Genomic DNA, 23,540 nt, shown 5'->3' with positions numbered 1-23,540 from the left:
CAATATTCTTGCCTGGAGCATCCCCATGGACAGAGCAGGCTGGTGGGCTACAGTCCATGGCATCGCAAAGAGGCGGACACAACTGAGGGACTAAGTACTGCACAGCGCATAACAAAGGATAGAACATATGCAGGGATTTCTCAATAAGTACCTGGAAGGATGGCCATGTCATTAAAAAATTAATAGTAATAGCTATCACTGACAAGGCTTAACTGCATTATCAGAATCATTTTTTAAAACCAAAAGAGCATAAATAACCCTGAATGCTTTTCTTCAGTTCAGTTCAGTTCAGTTCAGTCGCTCAGTCGTGTCCGACTCTCTGCGACCCCATGAATCACAGCACGCCAGGCATCCCTGTCCATAGTCAAGTTTATATTCACTGTGTCAGTACATATTTAACTTCAACACAAATTGATTTTACAATGAAAATTGAACAAACATATTTGTTTATAGGAGCAACAAGAAGTGTGACTGGTTAGAATACTTTGTTCTGGAATTGTTTAGAAAAAAATTTGGAACTTTTATGTAACAACATGAGAATAGACACCAGTTGCTATTGTCCCCTCTTTAGTCATATTTTTCTGTTGAAAAGGGATAGAAATTGAAATGTGATGGATAAAACAGCACTTAAACACTGTTTCAAAATGAAGTTTCCTGGAGTTCAAATATAGAGTAAAAGAAAGGAGCAATATTCTTGATTCCATTTTTTGTGCATTTTATATACATACTTCATGCGATGATGAAATATTTAGTTTTCTTTCAATTACAATGGTTTCTTATTTCTTTTTATCTTCACTTCACTACTTGTTCCTTGACATAACTGTTTGGCTCTTCTTTCATGATCCAGAATTTCTTTGGGGAACAGGTTTTTCTCATCAAATATTGTTTTCAATGCTGCAAAATGGTGTAGAAAATGACATATAAATTGTACTTGGTAAAAGATCCAATTAAATCAAATAGTGGGGAGAAATTTTAAAATTTCACTGCTTCTTGAAAAGTGGATGTTTTTAAAACCAAGAGTCTCCTGGGAAATTTTTCTTTTATGCTTCTATTATTCCTTTTAATTCAATTTAAATTTAGAAGTTAAATTTTAACAGAGGTCATCTATTAATGTACTTATATCATGATAGAGATCTAACATTTAACAGGAAAAGACTAAAGAAGCTTGCATTTTCCATTTTTGTTTTTTCATCTACTTAACAGCTATCAAAGACTCGTACAAAGAACAAATTATTCTGTATCGAAATAAAACAATTGAAATCATCAAAACACAGTGTGACTGCATGACTAAACAAGTACATCTGCCATTACATCCTTATAGGATAGTTTGATCTGCAGGGATCTGTGGCTTCAGAAGACAGCCAAATTAACCCCATGAATAGTTATATGTGTTAGTGAGAAGCAGGAGAAAATTATGCCTTGCACTCCAAAAAAAATTTTTTTGGCCTTTTGCTAAATTTTGTCATTTTAACAAATACTTATTGAATATACATTACGTACTATGCTCAGGTATAAAAGGGGCACAAATATGACTAAGTCACAGGCTTCCTTCCAGCTGGTAGAAAGTGGGAACTGTTGCCAAACAACCAAAATATCATCTAAAGCAGGATCTGTTCTAAGAGAATATGAGCAATGTAAATGGTGCTTAAACACATAATGAGATTGTAACAATACACAGAGATCAGAGAAAAGATTTTAAGAATTGGATGCTATTTGAGATAGACCCTGAAGCCCAGAGAGAATTATCATTGATAGCGAAGACTATGGAGATGAGGAAACATTTGCAAGGGGGAAAAGGAAAGCCAACTATAGGGAACAGAGTAAATACAAGTATGGAGAAAGAGAGCTAGTCTTCTGGCCACTCTGAGTAATTCAGAAAGATCTAACGGAAGTGTAAGATATCTAAAGTGGAATGATATTGGAGCTGGACTGAGGGCCAATTTAAATACTAAGCCAAAACATACGAAACAAAGAAACTACACAAACATTAAAAAACCTCACAGTATAGAAGCATCTTTATACATTTGGATTTAAAAAAAGAAAACCCAAACTCTCCACTTCCCATATGAACATAACTCTTAAGTCAGTATCTTGCCCTCTTTGTTCTTGGATATTATACAAGAACAACCAGGAAAGTAAGAGGAAATAACTGCACAAACATATTCTATGTTCAGCAAAACCCCAAGGTAGACCTAACCTGCAGCCTACAAACCTTGAAGAAGGGCAGCAAACTGCAGAGACTGGACAGAAGTTACAAAGATAAATTGCTAAGTATAGAGAGAGCAGCAGCATTTCATAAAGTGCTGGCAAAGAGATGCTCATTAAAGATGAGGGGCTCACCCTGCGGTCCAAACACCGTATCCTTCATTTATGTCTATGGATGCTACATGGGGTGAACAAGGCTGGAAGCAAAAGCTCTCCCCAAGCTCTCATGTGGTTCAGAGAAAGAATATATATATAATAATATATATTTTAAAAATCTCACCTACAAGCCATTTTCTGCTAAAAGAAGACAATCTCTACAGGCTGTAAAACTGGAAGGCCACACTGATCGCACATCCCAGGCTCTCAGTCAAGGACCTACTACAAATTTCAAGTCTATGAAAACCAACATCATTAAAGATAATTAATTAAAAGGGTAAATTAAAAAAAAAACTGGCATAGCATGGACACAAATGTATTATAAGCCAAATTAAAATGAATTTTAAAAAGAGCAGCAAAACTCATCAGTACGAGTATCACCACCAGGAACATGTTGCCATTAGACAAATATTATTACTAAGAATTTGGAGACAAATTAAATTTCAAAAATTGAAAAGAGTGCTAATCTCTGTATGGAAGATCACAGAGCAAGAGTGAAAGAACTCAGGGAGGAGATGAAGACGCAACAGGAAATGATGAAAAGTCAATGAAACTTCAGCAGAACTTAAGGGAAAAAAGTACCACAAGTGAAAACAGACTGTGGTAACACAACGGGAAGCACAGAGTATCCAAGTCAGAAAAACAAACAAGAGAAGATGAAAATCTAAAAGAACAAATTAGAGAGAAATGAGAGATGTTGAAGAAAAGATTCAGCAGGCATAAATGGGATGAGTCTTTAAGAAAGAAAACGTAAGCAGAAATATTTTAAAGCATTATGTAGTAAAACTACCCTCAAATAAGAGACAACCTGACATACAGAAAAGATATGCTGTTAATCGCCTCTTTAATAGCCTTGTCTCCAAATAGAGTCCCATTGTGAGATGCTGAGGGCTAGGAATTTGGGGAAACACAGTTTAGCCTATAGCATGTATTTTGGAATTTTTAAGTTCCAATGAAGAAGCTTCAGTCCCTCTGCATTTTTGGTAACTTAGTTCCAAACACAATCACAGTTTTATGAATATGTCTTCACTTTTCCAAAATCCTGATCCCTTTATTTGCTGGTAAATTTGATATTTCTTGGAATAATTTTATGTTTTGTATAGCTTAGAGACAAGCAATCTTTGTTACTGGCCTGAGACAAATTTTTTTAAATTGTGGAAAAGATGGTTTGGTGATATCTCTAGTGGAAAGAAGGAGTTGGGGGCAAAAAAGATATAAGTAAAAAACCTAATTTTTGTTTTTGTCGGGAGCGGGGGGAGACATGTTCTAGAAATAATAGATTCAGAATAGCCAAAAACAATAGCAAAATCACTAGTTTTTAAAGATAAAGACAGAATCACTTGAAAGCCAACCTAAATGATCTAGTCACTCAAGTGAAGAGAACTAATTGTCGTACATTAGATATCTTCATAGCAACGATCAATACCAGTAGACAGTACACAGAGCAACTTCCACAATATAAGCAAGCAAACAATATGTGAAGTATGAATATTACAAACATCCAAGCTGCCCTTCAAACCTGAAAACTACCAATAGTTTCAACATGCGGGGATTTCAGGGGTTACTGCTCCCAACAGTACTTTTTAGGAAATTACAACATAAACTGAGAAATGACTGAGGAAAATTTGGAAATGGTGGTGAGCATTGAATGTATTTGATATTTAAATGTATAAGTGAGATTAAAACAGCATAGCCTTGGATGACAAATTAGAAGGCAAATGCCAGATACAATTAACAAAAACTGGGAAAGTAAGAAAGAAGTTTCATTCATGATAGTTCAGTAACAGCTGAGAGACAAAGGATCTAAACCAACAAGTCAAGTGATAGCAGCAAAAGCAAATTTAAACAGAAGCACAAAGATCATATTATTGAATAAAATTGTGTGGTGGAAGAGGGGGAGGGGAATGAAGAAACATGCCCATTTTATCATCAGTCAACACGAATCTAATCGTTACTGTCCTAGAAAAATAAAGTTCTAGAAGAATTATATAGACCTCTGACTATAAAAGTACTACCAATACAAATGTATAACAACCTCCCAAATTAAAATAAAGAAAAAGATTACAGGTCTAGTGAAAACTTCAGCATGATGGGAGAGAGAATTCTCCCTGAATAATGTTTTATATGTTCTAATTTTTGACCAGTAGGATCATATGCTGTTTTTCATATGAGAATGTATGTATATGCTAATTATTTTTGGCTGCGCTGGGTATTTGCTGCTTCATGCAGGCTTTCTCTTGTTGTGGTGATCAGGGGCGACTCTCTAGTTGTGGTGCATAGGCCCCCTTGCAGTGGCTTCTCCTGCTGTGAAGCAGCGGCTCTAGATGCGTGGGCTTCCCCAGTTGCAGCAAATAGACTCAGTAGCTGGTTGGGGCTACTGGGCACAGGCTCAGCAGTTGTGGCACCCGGGCTTAGTTGCCCCAAGGCAGGTGGGGTCGTCCCTGACCAGGGATCGAATCCATGTCCCCTGCATTGGCAGGTGGACTTTTACCCACTGGGCCACCAGGGAAGCCCTATATTTTGTTAATAAGACAAAATGCAACCTAGACCTACCTCATAAGCAAAGCTAAAAATGAAAACACATTCCACTGCCCTAATACCAGCAACACAAGATGGTGTGAATTCCTGCCAGTTAGCAGTTGATTCTGTCCTCTGTGCCTGCAGGTAAGTGCTGTAACATCACAAGGCATTCTGAAGGCCTCAGAATTCTCCTGAGGACTGCTGTGAAAGCCAAAATGTTGCTTCTGAAATAAATTCTAGTATTTTACTGAGATGTGTCTCAACTAGATGGGGAACTTTCATTGTAACTGACTGGTTTTGGGGACCATTCAACCAATAACGAACCAAAAGGCCTGTGTATGTTCTTGTCAGGGATAATTTATTTATTTATTTTTGAGTTAAAAAACAAATGATAAAAAATTCATAGGCAAGGATGGGTACCTATTTCCTGGGCCTGAAGCATACAATTTGGAGAGTTTTCTTTAAGAAAATGAACAAAAAATTACAAATACAAAATTATTCATAAAAGTGGCTAAGTATTTAGAATGAGAAAATAAATCTCAACAAATTACTGGAAGCTTTGTAGAGCTGAGTCCTTTTCGTCTTCAGATTTCTTTTACAAAAGGCACCTGAAATGTTTACCTGGAAATGATCCCTGCTTGCAACCTGACTTCCTCTCTTTACCCAGAACACCCTAAAACTCCTTGTTGTTGTTGCTGCTGTTTTTCAGTTGCTAAGTTGTCTCCGTCGTCAGCTAATGAGATGGCTGGATGGCATCACCGACTCTGTGGACATGAGTCTGGGTGAACTCGGGGAGTTGGTGATGGACAGGGAGGCCTGGCGTGCTGTGATTCATGGGGTCACGGAGAGTCGGACACGACTGAGCGACTGAACTGAACTGAAGTTGTCTCCGACTCTTTGTGACCCCATGAACTGCAGAATGCCAGGCTATTCTGTCCATCACTATCTCCCTGAGTTTGCCCAAACTCATGTTCATTGAGCCAGTGATGCCATCCAACCATCTCATCCTCTGTCACCCCCTTCTCCTCTTGACCTCAATTTTTCCCAGCATCAGGGTCTTTTCAGCTCTTCACATCAGGTGGCCAAAGTATTGGAGATTCAGCTTCAGCATCAGTCCTTCCAACAAATATTCAGGACTGATTTCCTTTAGGATTGACTGGTTTGATCTCCTTGCTGTCCAAGGGACTCTCAAAGTCTTCTCCAGCACCACAGTTCAAAAGCGTCAATTCTTCAGTGCTCAACCTTCTTTATAGTCCAACTCTCACATCCATACATGACTACTGGAAAAACCATAGCTTTGACTATATGGACCTTTGTTGGCAAAGTGATGTCTCTGATTCTTAAAACACTAAGTTTGACACAGCTATTCCTCCAAGGAGCAAGTGTCTCTTAATTTCGTGGCTGCAATCACCACACATTGATTTTGGAGCCCAAGAAAATGAAATCTGCAACATTTTCACATTTTTCCGATCTATTCGTGACATTGTACAGGAGACAGGGACCAAGACCATCCCCATGGAAAAGAAATGCAAAAGAGCGAAATGGCTGTCTGAGGAGGCCTTACAAATAGCTGTGAAAAGAAGAGAGGCGAAAAGCAAAGGAGAAAAGGAAAGATATAAGCATCTGAATGCAGAGTTCCAAAGAATAGCAAGGAGAGATAAGAAAGACTTCCTCAGTGATCAGTGCAAAGAAATAGAGGAAAACAACAGAATAGGAAAAACAAGAGAGCTCTTCAAGAAAATTAGAGATTCTAAGGGAACATTTCATGCAAAGATGGGCTCGATAAAGGACAGAAATGGTATGGACCTAACAGAAGCAGAAGATATTAAGAAGAGGTGTCAGGAATATACAGAAGAACTGTACAAAAAAGATCTTCACGAGCAAGATAGTCACGATAACGTGATCACTAACCTAGAGCCAGACATCTTGGAATGTGAAGTCAAGTGGGCCTTAGAAAGCATCACTACGAACAAAGCTAGTGGAGGTGATGGAATTCCAGTTGAGCTATTTCAAGTCTTGAAAGATGATGCTGTGAAAGTGCTGCACTCAATATGCCAGCAGATTTGGAAAACTCAGCAGTGGCCACAGGACTGGAAGAGGTCAGTCTTCATTCCAATCCCAAAGAAAGGCAATGCCAAAGAATGCTCAAACTACTGCACAATTGCACTCATCTCACACGCTAGTAAAGTCATGCTCAAAATTCTCCAAGCCAGGCTTCAGCAGTATGTAAACCGTGAACTCCCAGATGTTCAAGCAGGTTTTAGAAAAGGCAGAGGCACCAGAGATCAAATTGCCAACATCCGCTGGATCATGGAGAGAGCAAGAGAGTTCCAGAAAAACATCTATTTCTGCTTTATTGACTATGCCAAAGCCTTTGACTGTGTCGATCACAATAAACTATGGAACATTCTGAAAGAGATGGGAATCCCAGACCACCTGACCGGCCTCTTGAGAAACCTGTATGCAGGTCAGGAAGCAACTGTTAGAACTGGACATGGAACAACAGACTGGTTCCAAGTAGGAAAAGGTGTACGTCAAGGTTGTATATTGTCACCTTGCTTATTTAACTTATATGCAGAGTACATCATGAGGAACGCTGGGCTGGAAGAAGCATAAGCTGGAATCAAGATTGCTGGGAGAAATATCAATAACCTCAGATATGCAGATGACACCACCCTTATGGCAGAAAGTGAAGAGGAACTCAAAGGCCTCTTGATGAAAGTGAAAGAGGTGAGTGAAAAGGTTGGCTTGAAGCTCAACATTCAGAAAACAAAGATCATGGCATCTGGTCCCATCACTTCATGGGAAATAGATGGAAAAACAGTGGAAACAGTGTCAGACTTTGTTTTTTTGGGCTCCAAAATCACTGCGGATGCTGATTGCAGCCATGAAATTAAAAGACGCTTGCTCCTTGGAAGGAAAGTTATGACCAACCTTGATAGTATATTAAAAAGCAGAGACATTACTTTGCCAACCAAGGTCCATCTAGTCAAGGCTATGGTTTTTCCCGTGGTCATGTATGGATGTGAGAGTTGGACTGTGAAGAAGGCTGACCGCCGAAGAATCGATGCTTTTGAACTGTGGTGTTGGAGAAGACTCTTGAGAGTCCCTTATACTGCAAGGAGATCCAACCAGTCCATTCTAGAGGAGATCAATCCTGGATGTTCATTGGAGGGACTGATGCTAAAGCTGAAACTGCAATACTTTGGCCACCTCATGCGACGAGTTCACTCACTGGAAAAGACTCTGATGCTGGGAAAGGTTGGGGGTGGGAGGAGAAGGGGACGACGGAGAATGAGAGGGCTGGATGGCATCACCGACTCTGTGGACATGAGTTTGAGTGTACTCCGGGAGTTGGTGATGGACAGGGAGGCCTGGCGTGCTGTGATTCATGGGGTCGCGGAGAGTCGGACACGACTGAGAGACTGAACTGAACTGAACTGAACTGATTTGCCATGAAGTGATAAGGTAAGGAAAGGGTTAGTAGCTCAATTGTGCCCAACTCTTTCCATTCCCGTGGACTGTAGCCCACCAATCTCCTCTGTCCATGGGATTTTCCAGGCAAGAATACTGGAATGAGTTGCCATTCCCTTCTCCAAGGGATCTTCCTGACCCATGACTTGAACTCCAGTCTCTTGCATTGCAGATGGATTCTTTACCATCTGAGCCACCATAGTGATTTGTAACTCCTAATATTCACAAGGGTGTTTGTGGATAAAACTTAAATAACTTAACCTACATTAGCTTCACTGACAATCTCCTTTATGTGGCAAAAGTCATGTCATTAAACCTAACACCTTCTAAATGAATAATGGTCCTCAATTCATCTCACTATTCAGAGTAACAACACTTGCTGGAGTCATGGCATAATGTTTGCATATGCATGGATTACAATACATGTAAGAAACCATTATCCATTTATTGAACCTCTTTAAGATTATAAAAGAATGTCTTTAACCTTGCTGTGATGACTCTTTTTCATCACAGACTCTTCTGAAGACTCTTCTCAGTTATTCAATCAAACACTCATCTAGGTGTTGCTCTGGAGAAATTTTGCCAACATAAAGTCCCTAATCAATGGACTCTTAGTAGGGAGATTATCCTGGATAATTTGGGAAAGCCAGACTTAGCTAGTTAGTAGACCTCAAAAGTAGGACTGAGGCTTCCTTATGAGAGAAAAGAAATGCCAATATACTGGACAAAGGCTTGCCCACAGAGTTCCATGCTCTTCCTGTTTTAACTGCTGTGGATGACAGCTTTAGCCTGTGCTCAATCTGCCCATAATCTTCCTTCCTGACTGAGCCCTACTCTTCTTGGACTTGCTGCACCAGACCTCACAACCCCATAAGGTGATTCCTTGTCATAAATTTCAATATATGGTCCTGCTAGTTTGGCTTCCCTGAACCCTGACTGATACACTTGCCATAAAATGTGTTGTTTAAGGCAGAACAGTTGAGAAGGGTGAAGTGTTCTTATGGAGACAAATAGACTGTTTGTCAGGGTTCCTGTGATGTGTGGCTGTAATCTGTCAGATACTCCTTGTAAAGAAAATTTATATTTATTCAAACATACAGCTTATCTTAAAGCACCTACAAGTTCCCACATTGGTGTCATGTAGAACCTCAAGCCTCAAACCTCTTGTCCTTTGAGTCCAACAACTTATTTGTAATATTGGCGAGTGGTTCACTCAGAAGGGTTAGTAACAGCCAATGTATTTAGATTCATTGGGTCACATTCCATCTTCAAGCCTTCTAAGACTTCCTTCACATTTAAAATTAACCCAGGTTTATTGTCCAGGCTACATGGCCCCATGTGACCTGATCCCTAACCCACTCCACCCTCACCTCATGCCCCCTAAAAGCATATCTCTCACTCTGCTCCAGCAAAACTGATATTTCTGTCCCTAGAATACACCAACATTGTCCCCACCTCAGTAGCTTTACACTTCTGTTCCCATCTTGGAATATTCTGCCCCCAATTGTTTGAAGAACTGTTTCCTTTTATCTTCTAGGATTCAGCTCAACAATCAGAGAAACTTTCACTGATGCTCCATCTAGTCACATCCCATCACATTATCTTGCTTTATTTTCTTCATACCATTTGTTAATGTGTGCATGCTAAGTCACTTCGGTCGTGTCTGACTCTTTGCAACCTTATGTAGCTTGCCAGGCTCCTCTGTCCATGGGATTTTTTGGCCAAGAATACTGGGGTGGGTTACCATGCCCTCCTCCAGACGATCTTCCCAACCCAGGGATTGAACTCGCATCTCTTACATCTCTTGCATTGGCGGGTGAGTTCTTTACCACTAGCACCACCTGGGAAGCCGCCTTTTATCAATATCACTATTTAAATGTATCTTCTTATATTCAGTTATTTAGTTATTGCTCCTAGGTAATAAATTCAATAAGTGCACAGACCATATCTGCCTTTATATCACATACACCCTTAGCACGCAGCATTGTGTCTGGTATTTAGAAGATGGTTTTATATATATATATATATGTTGAATAAGTGAACAAATTAATGAAGATTCTCCAGGCTTGTAAAGGGACAGGCTCACTCTGCACACTTTGAAATTCCTACATTCCAGAGACCCGAGGAACTCTGTTATGGTAATAGAAGGGTGGATTTCCATGTCACATATCTGTATATCCATCCACTAATCATAACACCTGCTTTTAAAAATGAACATTAAGTGTTATCAGTAAACATTTATAGTCTCTACTTCCTACTCAGGAAAAGATGACATTATACATTGATCACTTTATTTTATATTTGGCTGCCCAATAAGGTTTGTTAATAATGATAACCAAAAGGTGTTTTTAAAATTATGAAAAATGTAGTGGTCGTGAAGTTATTCAAACATTTTCATGAAAATAAAATGATTCAGTGATTTTAATAAAGCAAAGTTAATCTTTTGTCATCTGATCTCCCCTTTGCCCACTGATTGAAGACTAACTATATATCAGATGAACAACAGTGCCTGTTCCAGAATCTCACAGAGTAGGAATCATGGGAATCATACAGTGTATATCTTCACAGATTAGCTTCTTTCCCCATGGTGAGAAGGCAAAATTGTATGGCCACTTTGGAAGATAGTTGGTCGGTTGCTCTACAACCTTACCAGCATTTGGTGCTGTCAGTGTTCTAGATTTTGGCCATTCTAATGAGTGCATTTGTAAGCACAGCCGTTTTCCTTTTTTGCATTTCTTTTCCATGGGGATGGTCTTGGTCCCTGTCTCCTGTATAATGTCATGAACCTCCGTCCAGAGTTCATCAGGCACTCTATCTATCAGATCTAGTCCGTTAAATCTATTTCTCACTTCACTGTATAATCATAAGGGATTTGATTTAGGTCATATCTGAATGGTTTAGTGGTTTTCAATACTTTCTTCAATTTAAGTCTGAATTTGGCAATAAGGAGTTCATGATCTGAGCCACAGTCAGTTCCTAGTCTTGTTTTTGCTAACTGTATACAGCTTCTCCATCTTTGGTTGCACAGAATATAATCAATCTGATTTTTGTGTTGACCATCTGGTGATGTCCATGTGTAGAGTCTTTTCTTGTGTTGTTGGAAGAGGGTGTTTGCTATGACCAGTGCATACTCTTGGCAAAACTCTATTAGCCTTTGCCCTGCTTTATTCTGTAATCCAAGGCCAAATTTGCCTGTTACTCCAGGTGTTTCTTGACTTCCTAATTTGCATTCCAGTCCCCTATAATGAAAAGGACATCTGTTTTGGGTGTTAGTTCTAAAAGGTCTTGTAGGTCTTCATAGAACTGTTTAATTTCGGCTTCTTCAGCATTATTGGTTGGGGCATAGGCCTGGATTACTGTAATATTGAATGGTTTGCCTTGGAAAAAAATCATTCTGTCGTTTTTAAGATTGCATACAAGTACTGAATTCCGGAGTGTTTTGTTGACCATGATGGCTACTCCATTTCTTCTAAGGGATTCCTGTACATGGAACAACAGACTGGTTCCAAATAGGACAAGGAGTACATCAAGAGTGTATATTGTCACCCTGCTTATTTTACTTATATGCAGAGTACATCATGAGGAATGCTGGGCTGGAAGAAGCACAAGCTGGAATCAAGATTGCTGGGAGAAATATCAATAACCTCAGATATGCAGATGATACCACCCTTATGGCAGAAAGTGAAGAGGAACTCAAAAACCTCTTGATGAAAGTGAAAGAGGAGAGTGAAAAGGTTGGCTTGAAGCTCAACATTCAGAAAACAAAGATCATGGCATCTGGTCCCATCACTTCATGGGAAATAGATGGAAAAACAGTGGAAACAGTGTCAGACTTTATTTTTTTGGGCTCCAAAATCACTGCAGATGCTGATTGCAGCCATGAAATTAAAAGACGCTTACTCCTTGGAAGGAAAGTTATGATCAACCTAGATAGTACATTAAAAAGCAGAGACATTACTTTGCCAACAAAGGTCCATCTAGTCAAGGCTATGGTTTTTCCCGTGGTCATGTATGGATGTGAGAGTTTCACCGTGAAGAAAGCTGATCACCGAAGAATTGATGCTTTTGAACTGTGGTGTTGGAGAAGACTCTTGAGAGTCCCTTGGACTGCAAGGAGATCCAACCAGTCCATTCTAAAGGAGATCAATCCTGGGTGTTCATTGGAAGGACTGATTCTAAAGCTGAAACTCCAATACTTTGGCCACCTCATGCGACGAGTTGACTCACTAGAAAAGACTCTCATGCTGGGAGGGATTGGGGGCAGGAGGAGAAGGGGACGACAGAGAATGAGATGGCTGGATGGCATCACCAACTCGATGGACGTGAGTTTGAGTGAACTCTGGGAGTTGGTGATGGACAGGGAGGCCTGGCGTTCTGTGATTCCTGGGTTCGCAAAGAGTCGGACGCGACTGAGCGACTGAACTGAACTGAATGAGTGCATAGTGATAACTCACTGTGTTTTTTTTACTTTGAATTTCCCTGATGAATTATGATGACACATGATGTCAACCATTTGTTGAATATTTTAAAAAATGTTTTTCACACGTTAATGACTTCTATTTTGTAGGACTCAATTTATGGTGCTATCATGTAAGCAAAGATATAATAGGAAGGACTTTTTGTTTTCTTCTAAGATGTCTCTGAGTTTTGTGCTCAATCTGGACCTTCAGTTATCTAAAATTTCTTGGAATGAATAACATGTAGAAATCTCTTATTTCTTACTTAAACTGAATATATCTATAAATATATTCTCCTTGTATTTATTTGTTCAAGTAAGAAGATTTCCATAATATCAGATTCTTTTTCTTTACTGATACTAGATTTAAGATTGTATTAAAAGGCAAGGTGGATTTTATATGTATATGTCTTACCTATAGTTTAAGAACTGTAGAGAGCAATGAAAACCCAGTATTAACAGTATTGACTCTAGCATATCCTTCTGAGTAGGCAGATTCTAGCTGAGTTCACTATTCTTGAACTATTTTGCCCGTCTTTGTAAATTGTAGGTTGCCATGGATATGCTCAGAGAAGGCAATGGCACCCCACTCTAGTACTCTTGCCTGGAAAATCCCATAGATGGAGGAGCCTGGTGGGCTGAGTCCATGTGGTCGCTAAGAGTCGGACACGATTGAGAGACTTCACTTTCACTTTTCACTTTCACGCTTTGGAGAAGGAAATGGCACCCCACTCCAGTGTTCTTGCCTGGAGAATCCCATGGACTGGGGAGCCTGGTAGGCTGCAGTCCATGGGGTCGCTAAGAGTCGGACACGATTGAGAGACTTCACTTTCACTTTTCACTTTCACTCTTTGGAGAAGGAAATGGCACCCCACTCCAGTGTTCTTGTCTGGAGAATCCCAGGGACAGGGGAGCCTGGTGGGCTGCCGTCTATGGGGTCACACAGAGTCGGACACGACTGAAGCAACTTAGCAGCAGCAGCATGGATATGCAAACTCTATCTCATCTGATAGAGTTTTAACAGACTTGCTCCTGTTCCTTGAAAACACCAGTTTTGGTACCTTCCTGCAAATTGGGTCAGAGGCTGTTATCTTGTACAAATTATCAACTCCTACCAATTTTTCAGTTCTTCTAGTTTTCTTCAATATCTGACTACCATCCTCCAAACTTATTCAGTTATTCTTACATCTGTCTAAAACTGAGAACTAAAAGCTGACAGTCCAAGTCTCTAGGCTGCCTTGCAGCTCTCCTTTGCCACCAGGACCGCCTGAGCTTAGAAACAACTGACATTTGCCACTCCCTCCTAACATCAGACTCAACTGGTTCTGCCTGAACAATACCAGCAAGAATCCCCGAGAGAGACTTCTTAGACACTGTTTTGCCCCACCCAGAAAATTCATGATCACCTCCGGGTTGTCCAACAATGAGCGGTAATCATCTTGAACAAAAGTAAGGGGGCTAACAACATTGAACCTTAACTGAATTCTGTAAAACCAGAACATGGAGGCAGTTAAGAAATGCCACACACTCTCATGTTCTGGAACAGCAAAGGACCACTCTTTTCTCTCTCCTTCTGAAATAAGGCCTTCTCCACCCTCCTCACAAGTCTGATAAGACTCATGGATTCCATCCTGAGCTGCAGTTTCAGCTGCGGCAGCGAGAACGGCTGAGCGGGCAACCAAGGCGGCGGTGGCCAAGGCAGGAGCAGCCTGGGCAGGTCGCAGGGTCTCCCCAGGAGCAGGAAAGCGAGCAAAGGAGCACGGGATGATGGTGGAGGAATAGGACGGGGCGACCACTTTCTCTCCCACAAAATCAGCAAAAGAACATTTGAACGCTGAGTAAATCCCACAAAACAACTTCCGAATACCGGCAGAGGACATCAGGTACTCAGAAAAGCAGCGCATAGTCGTCGAAAGGAGGTAGGAAATAGTATAAAAGATAAAAAGAGAGACAAAAGAGGGAGGGACGGAGCTCCATCCCGGGAAGGGAGGCTTAAAAAAAAAAAGAGAGAGAAGTTTCCAAACACCTGGAAACACTGGTGAGTGGAACCTCAGAGGGCCGCATAACTGGGAGACAAAAGACATAAATAATTAAAACTCACAAACTAAGTGCCCAGAGGAAACTCTCAGTGGAGAAGCGGCGCAGATGCCTGCACCCCCCACTAGCAGGTGGGGGCTGGGCAGGGAGGCGCGGGTGGGGGCGCTTAGAGGGAGAACCCGGCTTGAACGCCCCAGGGCAAACTGAGGGCGCCAACTTAAAATAGCAAAGCAGAAGCTGCAGCTAAAAGGCGAAAAGTCTAGGAAAAGCCTGCAAAAAGCCCCAACCCAGGACTCCGCCAGCCCCGCCCACAGAACAGGGCGCTGAGCAGAGCAAGCCAGCAGTGGGTGGCCCATCCTCCAGCCCCCACCGACATGGGCAGGGAGGGCAGCCAGCGCCGGGGCGGGAGCAGCTGCAGCCCCAGAGAGGCTTCCCGTGCCAAGCTGCAGGCAGGCTTCCTTGCTGGCCAGGACTTCTTGGGTTCGGGCCAGTCGATATCCGCCTGAGAAACTGCACCAGTTGTACTCCCAGAAAACCAAGTGGCGGGGACCGGGAAGGCGATAAGTAGCAGCGACCGCGCTCACCAAACGCCTGGTGACCTGAGCTGCTCAGACCGGGGAAGGCACAAAACGCAGGCACAGCCAAGTCTGTGCCTTTGCGGAGTACCTGAGGACCTGAACCTGAGCCACTCAGACCTGGGAAGTGAATGCAACCCAGCGCCAGCTGCGGACAGCTCCTGGCAGAGCAACCTAGAGCATAAGCGCATAAACAGGGAAAGCACACATGCCTCCTCGAGCGGGAGCATTCGCAGTGTAGCCAAGACACTGCGAGCACTCCCCACAGATGCCAGGGATATTTGTTAGCTGCGTTCCTCCCTCCCCACAACAGGACTGAACAGGGGAGCCAGAAAAAAAAAAAAGTGTCCACCACCGCATCCTGGTGTCAGGATGGGAATTAGACACTGAGGAGACCAGAAAACAGAAGAGTTTTTTCAACAGAAGGAACTGCCTTGGAAGTAACAGAGAGAGAAGCCTTGAGCCTATTGCAAGAATAAGACTGAAAAACAGAGGCAGAGGCTTAAGTCCAAATCCTGAGAACACCAGAGATCTCCTGTTCCAGAGAACATTAATTAATAGGTACTCATCAAATGCCTCCATACATACACTGAAACCAGGCACCACCCAAGGGTCAACAAGTTTCAGTGAAAGACATACTATGCAACCTATCCAGCAACACAGGAGAATAGCACTGAGCTTCAATATAGAGGCTTCCCAAAGTCACTCCAAACCCACTGACATCTCAAACTCATTACTGGATACTTCATTTCACTCCAGAGAGAAGAAATCCAGTTCCACCCACCAGAACATCAACACAAGCTTCCCTAACCAGGGAACCTTGACAAGTCACCCATCCAACCCCACATACAACGAGGTAACTACATAATAAAGAGAACTCCACAAACTGCCAGAAGACGGAAAGGCCACCCCCAACACAGCAATATAAGCAAGATGAAGAGGCAGAGAAATACCCAGCAAGAAAAGGAACAGGATAAATGCCCACCAACACAAACAAAAGAGGAAGATATAGGGAACCTACCCGATAAAGAATTTCAAATTTTAATTGTGAAAATGATTCAAAATCTGGAAAGTAAAATGGAGTTACAGATAAATAAACTGGAGAAAAGGATTGAGAAGATGCAAGAAATGTTTAATAAGGAATTAGAGGAAATAAAAAAGAGTCAATATACAATGAATAATGCAATAGATGAGATCAGAAACACTCTGGAGAGAACAGTAGAATAACGGAGGCAGAAGACAGGATAAGCGAGCTAGAAGATAGAATTGTAGAAATAAATGAAACAGAGATGGAAAAAGAAAAAAGAATTAAAAGAAATGAGGACAATATTAGAGACATATGGGACAATATTAAACACCCCCCAACATTCGAATCATAGGAGTCCCAGAAGAAGACAAAAAGAAAGACCATGAGAGAATACTTGAGGAGATAATAGTTGAAAATTTCCCTAAAATGGGGAAGGAAATAATCACCCAAGTCAAAGAAACCAAGAGAGTCCCTAACAGGATAAAACCAAGGCGAAATACTCCAAGGCACATATTAATCAAATTAACAAAGATGAAACACCAAGAACAAATATTAAAAGCAGCAAGGGAAAAACAACAAATAACACACAAGGGGATTCCCATAAGGATAACAGCTGATCTTTCAGCAGAAACTCTTCAGGCCAGGAGGGAATGGCAAGACATATTTAAAGTGATGAAAGAAAGTAACCTATAGCCCAGATTACTATACCCAGCAAGGATCTCATTCAAATATGAAGGAGAAATCAAAAGCTTTACAGACAAGCAAAAGTTGAGAGAATTCAGCATCACCAAACCAGCTCTACAACAAATGCTAAAGGATCTTCTCTAGACAAGAAACACAGAAAGGGTATATAAACTCGAACCCAAAACAATAAAGAAAATGGCAACGGGATCATACTTATCAATTATCACCTTAAATGTAAATGGGTTGAATGCCCCAACCAAAAGACAAAGGCTGGCTGAATGGATACAAAAACAGGACCCCCATACATATTGTCTACAAGAGACCCACCTCAAAACGAGGGACACATACAGACTGAAAGTGAAGGGCTGGAAAAAGATATTCCACGCAAATAGAGACCAAAAGAAAGCAGGAGTAGCAATACTCATATCAGATAAAATAGATTTTAAAACAAAGGCTATGAAAAGAGACAAAGAAGGAAACTACATAATGATCAAAGGATCAATCCAAGAAGAAGATATAACAATTATAAATATTTATGTACCCAACATAGGAGCACCGCAATATGTAAGACAATTACTAACAAGTATGAAAGGGGAAATTAACAATAACACAATAATAGTGGGAGACTTTAATACCCCACTTACATCTATGGATAGATCAACTAAACAGAAAATTAACAAGGAAACACAAACTTTAAATGATACAATAGACCAGTTAGACCTAATAGATATCTATAGGACATTTCACCCCAAAACAATGAATTTCACCTTTTTCTCAAGTGCACACAGAATCTCTTCCAGGATAGATCCATCCTGGGCCATAAATCTAGCCTTGGTAAATTCAAAAAAATTGAAATCATTCCAAGCATCTTTTCTGACCACAATGCAGTAAGATTAGATCTCAATCATAGGAGAAAAACTATTTAAAATGCCAACATATGGAGGCTGAACAACACGCTGCTGAATAATGAACAAATCATAGAAGAAATCCTAACACCATACACCAAAATAAACTCAAAATGGATTAGAGAGCTAAGTGTAAGACCAGATTCTATAAAACTCCTAGAGGAGAACGTAGGCAAAACACTCTCCGACATAAATCACAGCAGGATCCTCCAAGACCCACCTCCCAGAATATTGGAAATAAAAGAAAAAATAAACAAATGGGACCTAATTAAAATCCAAAGCTTCTGCACAGCAAAGGAAACTATAAGCAAGGTGAAAAGACAGCCTTCAGAATGGGAGAAAATAATAGCAAATGAAGCAACTGATAAAGGATTAATCTTCAAAATATACAAGCAGCTCCTGCAGCTCAATTCCAGAAAACTAAGTGACCCAATCAAAAAATGGGCCAAAGAACTAAACAGACATTTCTCCAAAGAAGACATAAAGATGGCTAACAAACACATGAAAAAATGCTCAACATCCCTCATAATCAGAGAAATGCAAATCAAAACCACAATGAGATACCATTTCACACCAGTCAGAATGGCTGCTATCCAAAAGTCCACATGCAATAAATGCTGGAGAGGGTGTGGAGAGAAGGGAACCCTCTTACACTGTTGGTAGGAATGCAAACTAGTACAGCCACTATGGAGAACAGTGTGGAGATTCCTCAAAAAATGGAAATAGAACTGCCATATGATCCAGCAATAGAACTGCCATATGATCCAGAATAGATTCTATTGCAGAATAGATCCAGCAATAGAACTGCCATATGATCCAGCAATAGAATTGCCATATGATCCAGCAATAGAACTGCCATATGATCCAGCAATAGAACTGCCATATGATCCAGCAATCGCACTCCTGGGCATACACACCAAGGAAACCAGAATTGAAAGAGACACATGTACTCCAATGTTCATTGCAGCACTGTTTATAATAGCCAGGACATGGAAGCAACCTAGATGTCCATCTGCAGATGAATGGATAAGAAAGCTTTGGTACATATACACAATGGAGTATTTTTCAGCCATCAAAAAGAATGCATTTGAATCAGTTCTAATGAGGTGGATGAAATTGGAGCCTATTATACAGAGTGAAGTAAGCCAGAAAGAAAAACATCAATACAGTATACTAACGCATATATATGGAATTTAGAAAGATGGTAACCTTAACCCTGTATACGAGACTGCAAAAGAGACATAGGTATATAGAACAGTCTTTGGGACTCTGTGGGAGAGGGCGAAGGTGGGATGACTGGGGAGAACAGCATTGTAGCATGTATATTATCATATGTGAAATGAATCACCAGTCCAGGTTCGACGCATGATACAGGATGCTTGGGGCTGGTGCACGGGGATGACCTGGAGGGAGGATATGGGGAAGAGGGAGGTGGGAGGGGGGTTCAAGAAAGGGAACACATGTACACCCGGGGCGGATTCATGTCAATGTGTGGCAAAACCAACCAATATATTAATGTAAGGTAATTTGCCTCCAATAAAATAAATTTTAAAAAAATAAAGAAATTGCAAAAGAGCACATTAAAAAAAAAAGACTCATGGATTCATTGACCTGTCTCTATAACAGCTCAAGCCCCCTTCCTTTTTTGAGATATTCCTCTTTAATGAATATTCTTCTTCTTGCAATAGCTTGAATACAGTTATCTCTTACATTATCCTGTGCATTTTGTCTTCGACAGAACAACTCACCTGAGGTATCACTAATGCAGCATTTCCTCTACCCTGGAAGTTTTAAAGATGTTATAGGTACAATTCGAATGACTTCTGGGGAATTTATTGACAAAATCTGACCCAGAGCCACTTCTAAGTAGCTTCCAGTTTTTTGAATAAAGCATATCAAAAAGGGGTTTCAAGCTGTTTGAGAACCCACAGGGAACAACTTGGAAGCTAAAGAGAGATTGTGAAAGATGTTTCAACTTGAAAGGGAAAGAAAGAAAATACAAAAGAACACTGAAAAACCCAGTAGGTAAGATTAAAAAGTCACCTGGGGGTTATGAAGTGTTTGAAAACTGTCCCAAGTTCCAAAATAATAGTTTAGAGTAAGTCTGGCAAAATGCCTCTCATCATACAATCCCCAAATAACCTTCCAAATACTCTAATTATGGAGATTTCAAGAATGCATGTAAAATGCTGTGCAAAGACTTAAGGTAGACTTTGTAATGATAATGTGGAGGGGGGACTATATTGGTGATTGAGTTTTTTAAGGATTTTTTAATTGAGATTTTTTAAAGTGCCATTTATAATAGTAATTTTTAAATTCAGTAGCCTCCTATGAAAAAGGAGACAATTTTAAATGAAAGTGATAAAAACAGGCAATATTAAGTGAAATAGCTGGATTTATAAATCATCATAAGAATAGGTTGCCTAGGGATTGTGATTTCAACACTATTTGAACAAAAGGGGCTGCATTTAGAAATATTAATAACATGGACACCTGCCTGAATAACATGGATTCTTCTCAACTATAATCCACCTTTTACTGGTTATGCAAAACTAGATAAATTATTTAAACTCTTTTTCTATGCCATGGAGCCTATGCCAGAGACCCTTTATATAGTAAATAGGGGCAATAATAATCCCTATGTCATAGATCTATTTAGTGGAATAATAATATCATTAATAAAGAAAATGTATTAAACTTTGATTAGGTGACAGACTCTGTGCTAAGGGCTTCACATGGGTTATTTCACCTAATGTTCACAACAACATTATGGGGAGAGTAACAAATATGATGCCCATTTTTAGTTGAAGAAACTAAAGCATAGAGAGTTTAATTGACCTGATCAAGGTCATACAGATAGCAAATGGTAGTCTTGATTTGAAGCCATGCTTACGCTAGAAATTTGGCCCTAAGGTTGGGGGCGGGAGGAGAAGGGGACGACAGAGAATGAGATGGCTGGATGGCATCACCGACTCTGTGGACATGAGTTTGAGTGTACTCCGGGAGTTGGTGATGGACAGGGAGGCCTGGCGTGCTGTGATTCATGGGGTCGCGGAGAGTCGGACACGACTGAGAGACTGAACTGAACTGACTGATATCTTTATTGCTTTGAGTCTTCCAGGTTTTATTCAAAAGACAACCATAACCATTAACACCTTATAACTTAGTAGGAATAATGACTGTGATTTCAAAGGTTACCAAATAATGTGAAGGACAGGAGTGGAATAAAAAGCATGAAGAGCCAGGGAACAGGGTACTATGCCAACTACCAATGTTTTGCTCCTCAGTTCCCATTCCACTCTTCACTGCTTGCTGTGTGATAATGTGCTGTGCCTGCATGCTAAGTCGCTTTAGCCGTGTCTGACTCTTTGCCACCCTTGAACTGTAGCCCTCCAGGTTCCTCTGTCCATGGGATTTTCCAGGTAAGAATACTGGAATGGGTTGCCATGCCCTCCTCCAGGGTATCTTCCCGACCCAGGGATAGAACCCACATCTCTTAGGTCTCCTGCATTGGCAGGCAGGTTCTTTACCACTAAGCACCGCATGATAATGGGCCAGAGTCCTGTAAATGTTCTCCTTTAACAGCTGGTATGATGCTGAGCTCTGTCACTGGAGGGCACTAGAGGGACACTGGATTTCTCTCTAAGTGGGTGCTTCTCTCACCAGCCTCCTACAGGGCTGCTCCTCCAGCACTAGACACCTACAGCATGGCTTCCCCAGGACCCAGCCCCTCTCGTGTCTTCTCCAGTTCCAGACTCTTGTTATGAAAGTATGGCTTCTCCAGAACCAGCAGCTTCCCTTGTCACCCTCTCAGGTGACTGCAGCAGAGTGCCACCATCTAGTGAATGACTTTCCATAATACCCCAGGAGGCAAGGGGAAGGCCACCAGTGTGATTCCTCCCTGTGACAGCCTCCCCTGCAACCCCTTGATGGCTCTGCAGTGAGTTCTGCACCCCCTGTGGATGGGAGAGAATCTGAGAACAGATTTCTGCAAATTCCACCTGCAGCAGCTCTGCCACCTTGCCATCCAGTGAGACAGGGACAAACCCACTCCCGCAAGGTCTGAGTCTCAGCCCGAGTGGGCATCTTCCCCATCTAACTCAGGCCTGGAAGTAGTGGCTGCTCTTTAGACCCCCTATTGCTGTGTTCTTTAGAATTCTCTTTACTTCTTACTAGCCAATGTTTTATAATGTGCATATATTCTATCTAAAATCAGAAGAAAGAAATGAACTAAAAAATAAAACTAATTCTAAAACATGCCTTGACTGTAGTTCTCCTGACTTATAGTGGCTTTTCAATTATTGGTCTTTGTCTTTCCTCTCTGCTATAGTCAGTTTCTTGGAAAAGTGCTAGCTTTCCTTGGTTGATGACCCACAGGTACCTCTGTCTCAACATGGTCTGAAACTAACTCTACACCATCTCTTCCTCCTATAAGCCCTCTCTCAATAACTGCCTCTTTTATTGACACAGTTATCCAGGCTAGAAACCTGATAGTCCTATACCTCTTAACATCTCACCAGGGCACATAATCCTTTCGTTTATCTCTGCAACACTTCTCAAATTAGTTACTTCCTTTCAGGGTCTCTTCATCTTCAAAATAATAATAGTTACCATTTATGAATATTATGGGCTGCTGCTGCTAAGTCGCTTCAGTCGTGTCCGACTCTGTGCGACCCCATGGACTGTAGGCCACCAGGCTCCGCCGTCCCTGGGATTCTCCAGGCAAGAACTCTGGAGTGGGTTGCCATTTCCTTCTCCAATGCATGAAAGTGAAAAGTGAAAATGAAGTCACTCAGTCGCGACCCCATGGACTGCAGCCCACCAGGCTCCTCCGTCCATGGGATTTTCCAGGCAAGAGTACTGGAGTGGGGTGCCATTGCCTTCTCCGTATTATGGGCTGCTGCTGCTGCTGCTAAGTTACTTCAGTCGTGTCCGACTCTGTGCAACCCCATAGACGGCAGCCCACCATACTCCGCCGTCCTGGGATTCTCCAGGCAAGAACACTGGAGTAGGTTGCCATTTCCTTCTCCAATGCATGAAAGTGAAGTGAAAGTGAAGTCGCTCAGTCATGTCTGACTCGTAGCGACCCCATGGACTGCAGCCTACCAGGCTCCTCTGCCCATGGGATTTTCCAGGCTAGTCACTGCTAAAATTAATCCACACAACTCCAGGCACCATTGTTCCCATTCAACAGATGAGAAAACTGAGAATTTGTAGGTTATGTAATTTATCCAGACATAAACAACTAGTAAAAGGCAAAGTGAACACGGAAAAGCAGGTAGTTGATGTCATACAAGTCCCCACAACTCTAATACATCCACTGCCTTCAGTTTAGCCCCATTATAATGCATCCACCACACAGTTTCCAGAAAGCTTTCTAAAATGCAAATCTGGACATGGCATTTTCCTGTTTAAAGATTTCAAAAGGAATTTTGTTTCTGGGTAGGATACAAGTAGCGGCAGGACATCCTTCTCATTGGACTGCTGCTGCTACTGCTGCT

General features: G+C 41.2%; 1 protein-coding gene across 1 annotated transcript in view; it reads right to left on the bottom strand.

Moving 5' to 3' along the window:
- Positions 1 to 748: 748 nt before the first annotated feature.
- WDR49 (WD repeat domain 49) overlaps positions 749 to 23,540 on the bottom strand; it is a 172,795-nt gene continuing 150,003 nt past the window's right edge. Inside the window, 1 exon segment of the mRNA XM_088833163.1 lies at positions 749 to 894. Within this exon segment, the coding sequence (XP_088689289.1) occupies positions 749 to 894 (146 nt within the window).

The sequence above is a fragment of the Moschus berezovskii genome, chromosome 1 (genome assembly GCF_049115385.1).
Source record: "Moschus berezovskii isolate FMDL1 chromosome 1, NW_MosBer_1.0, whole genome shotgun sequence".
Classification (NCBI taxonomy): domain Eukaryota; kingdom Metazoa; phylum Chordata; class Mammalia; order Artiodactyla; family Moschidae; genus Moschus; species Moschus berezovskii.
Note: the sequence above shows the minus strand (reverse complement) of the source record. Positions and strands in the feature narration are given on the sequence as shown.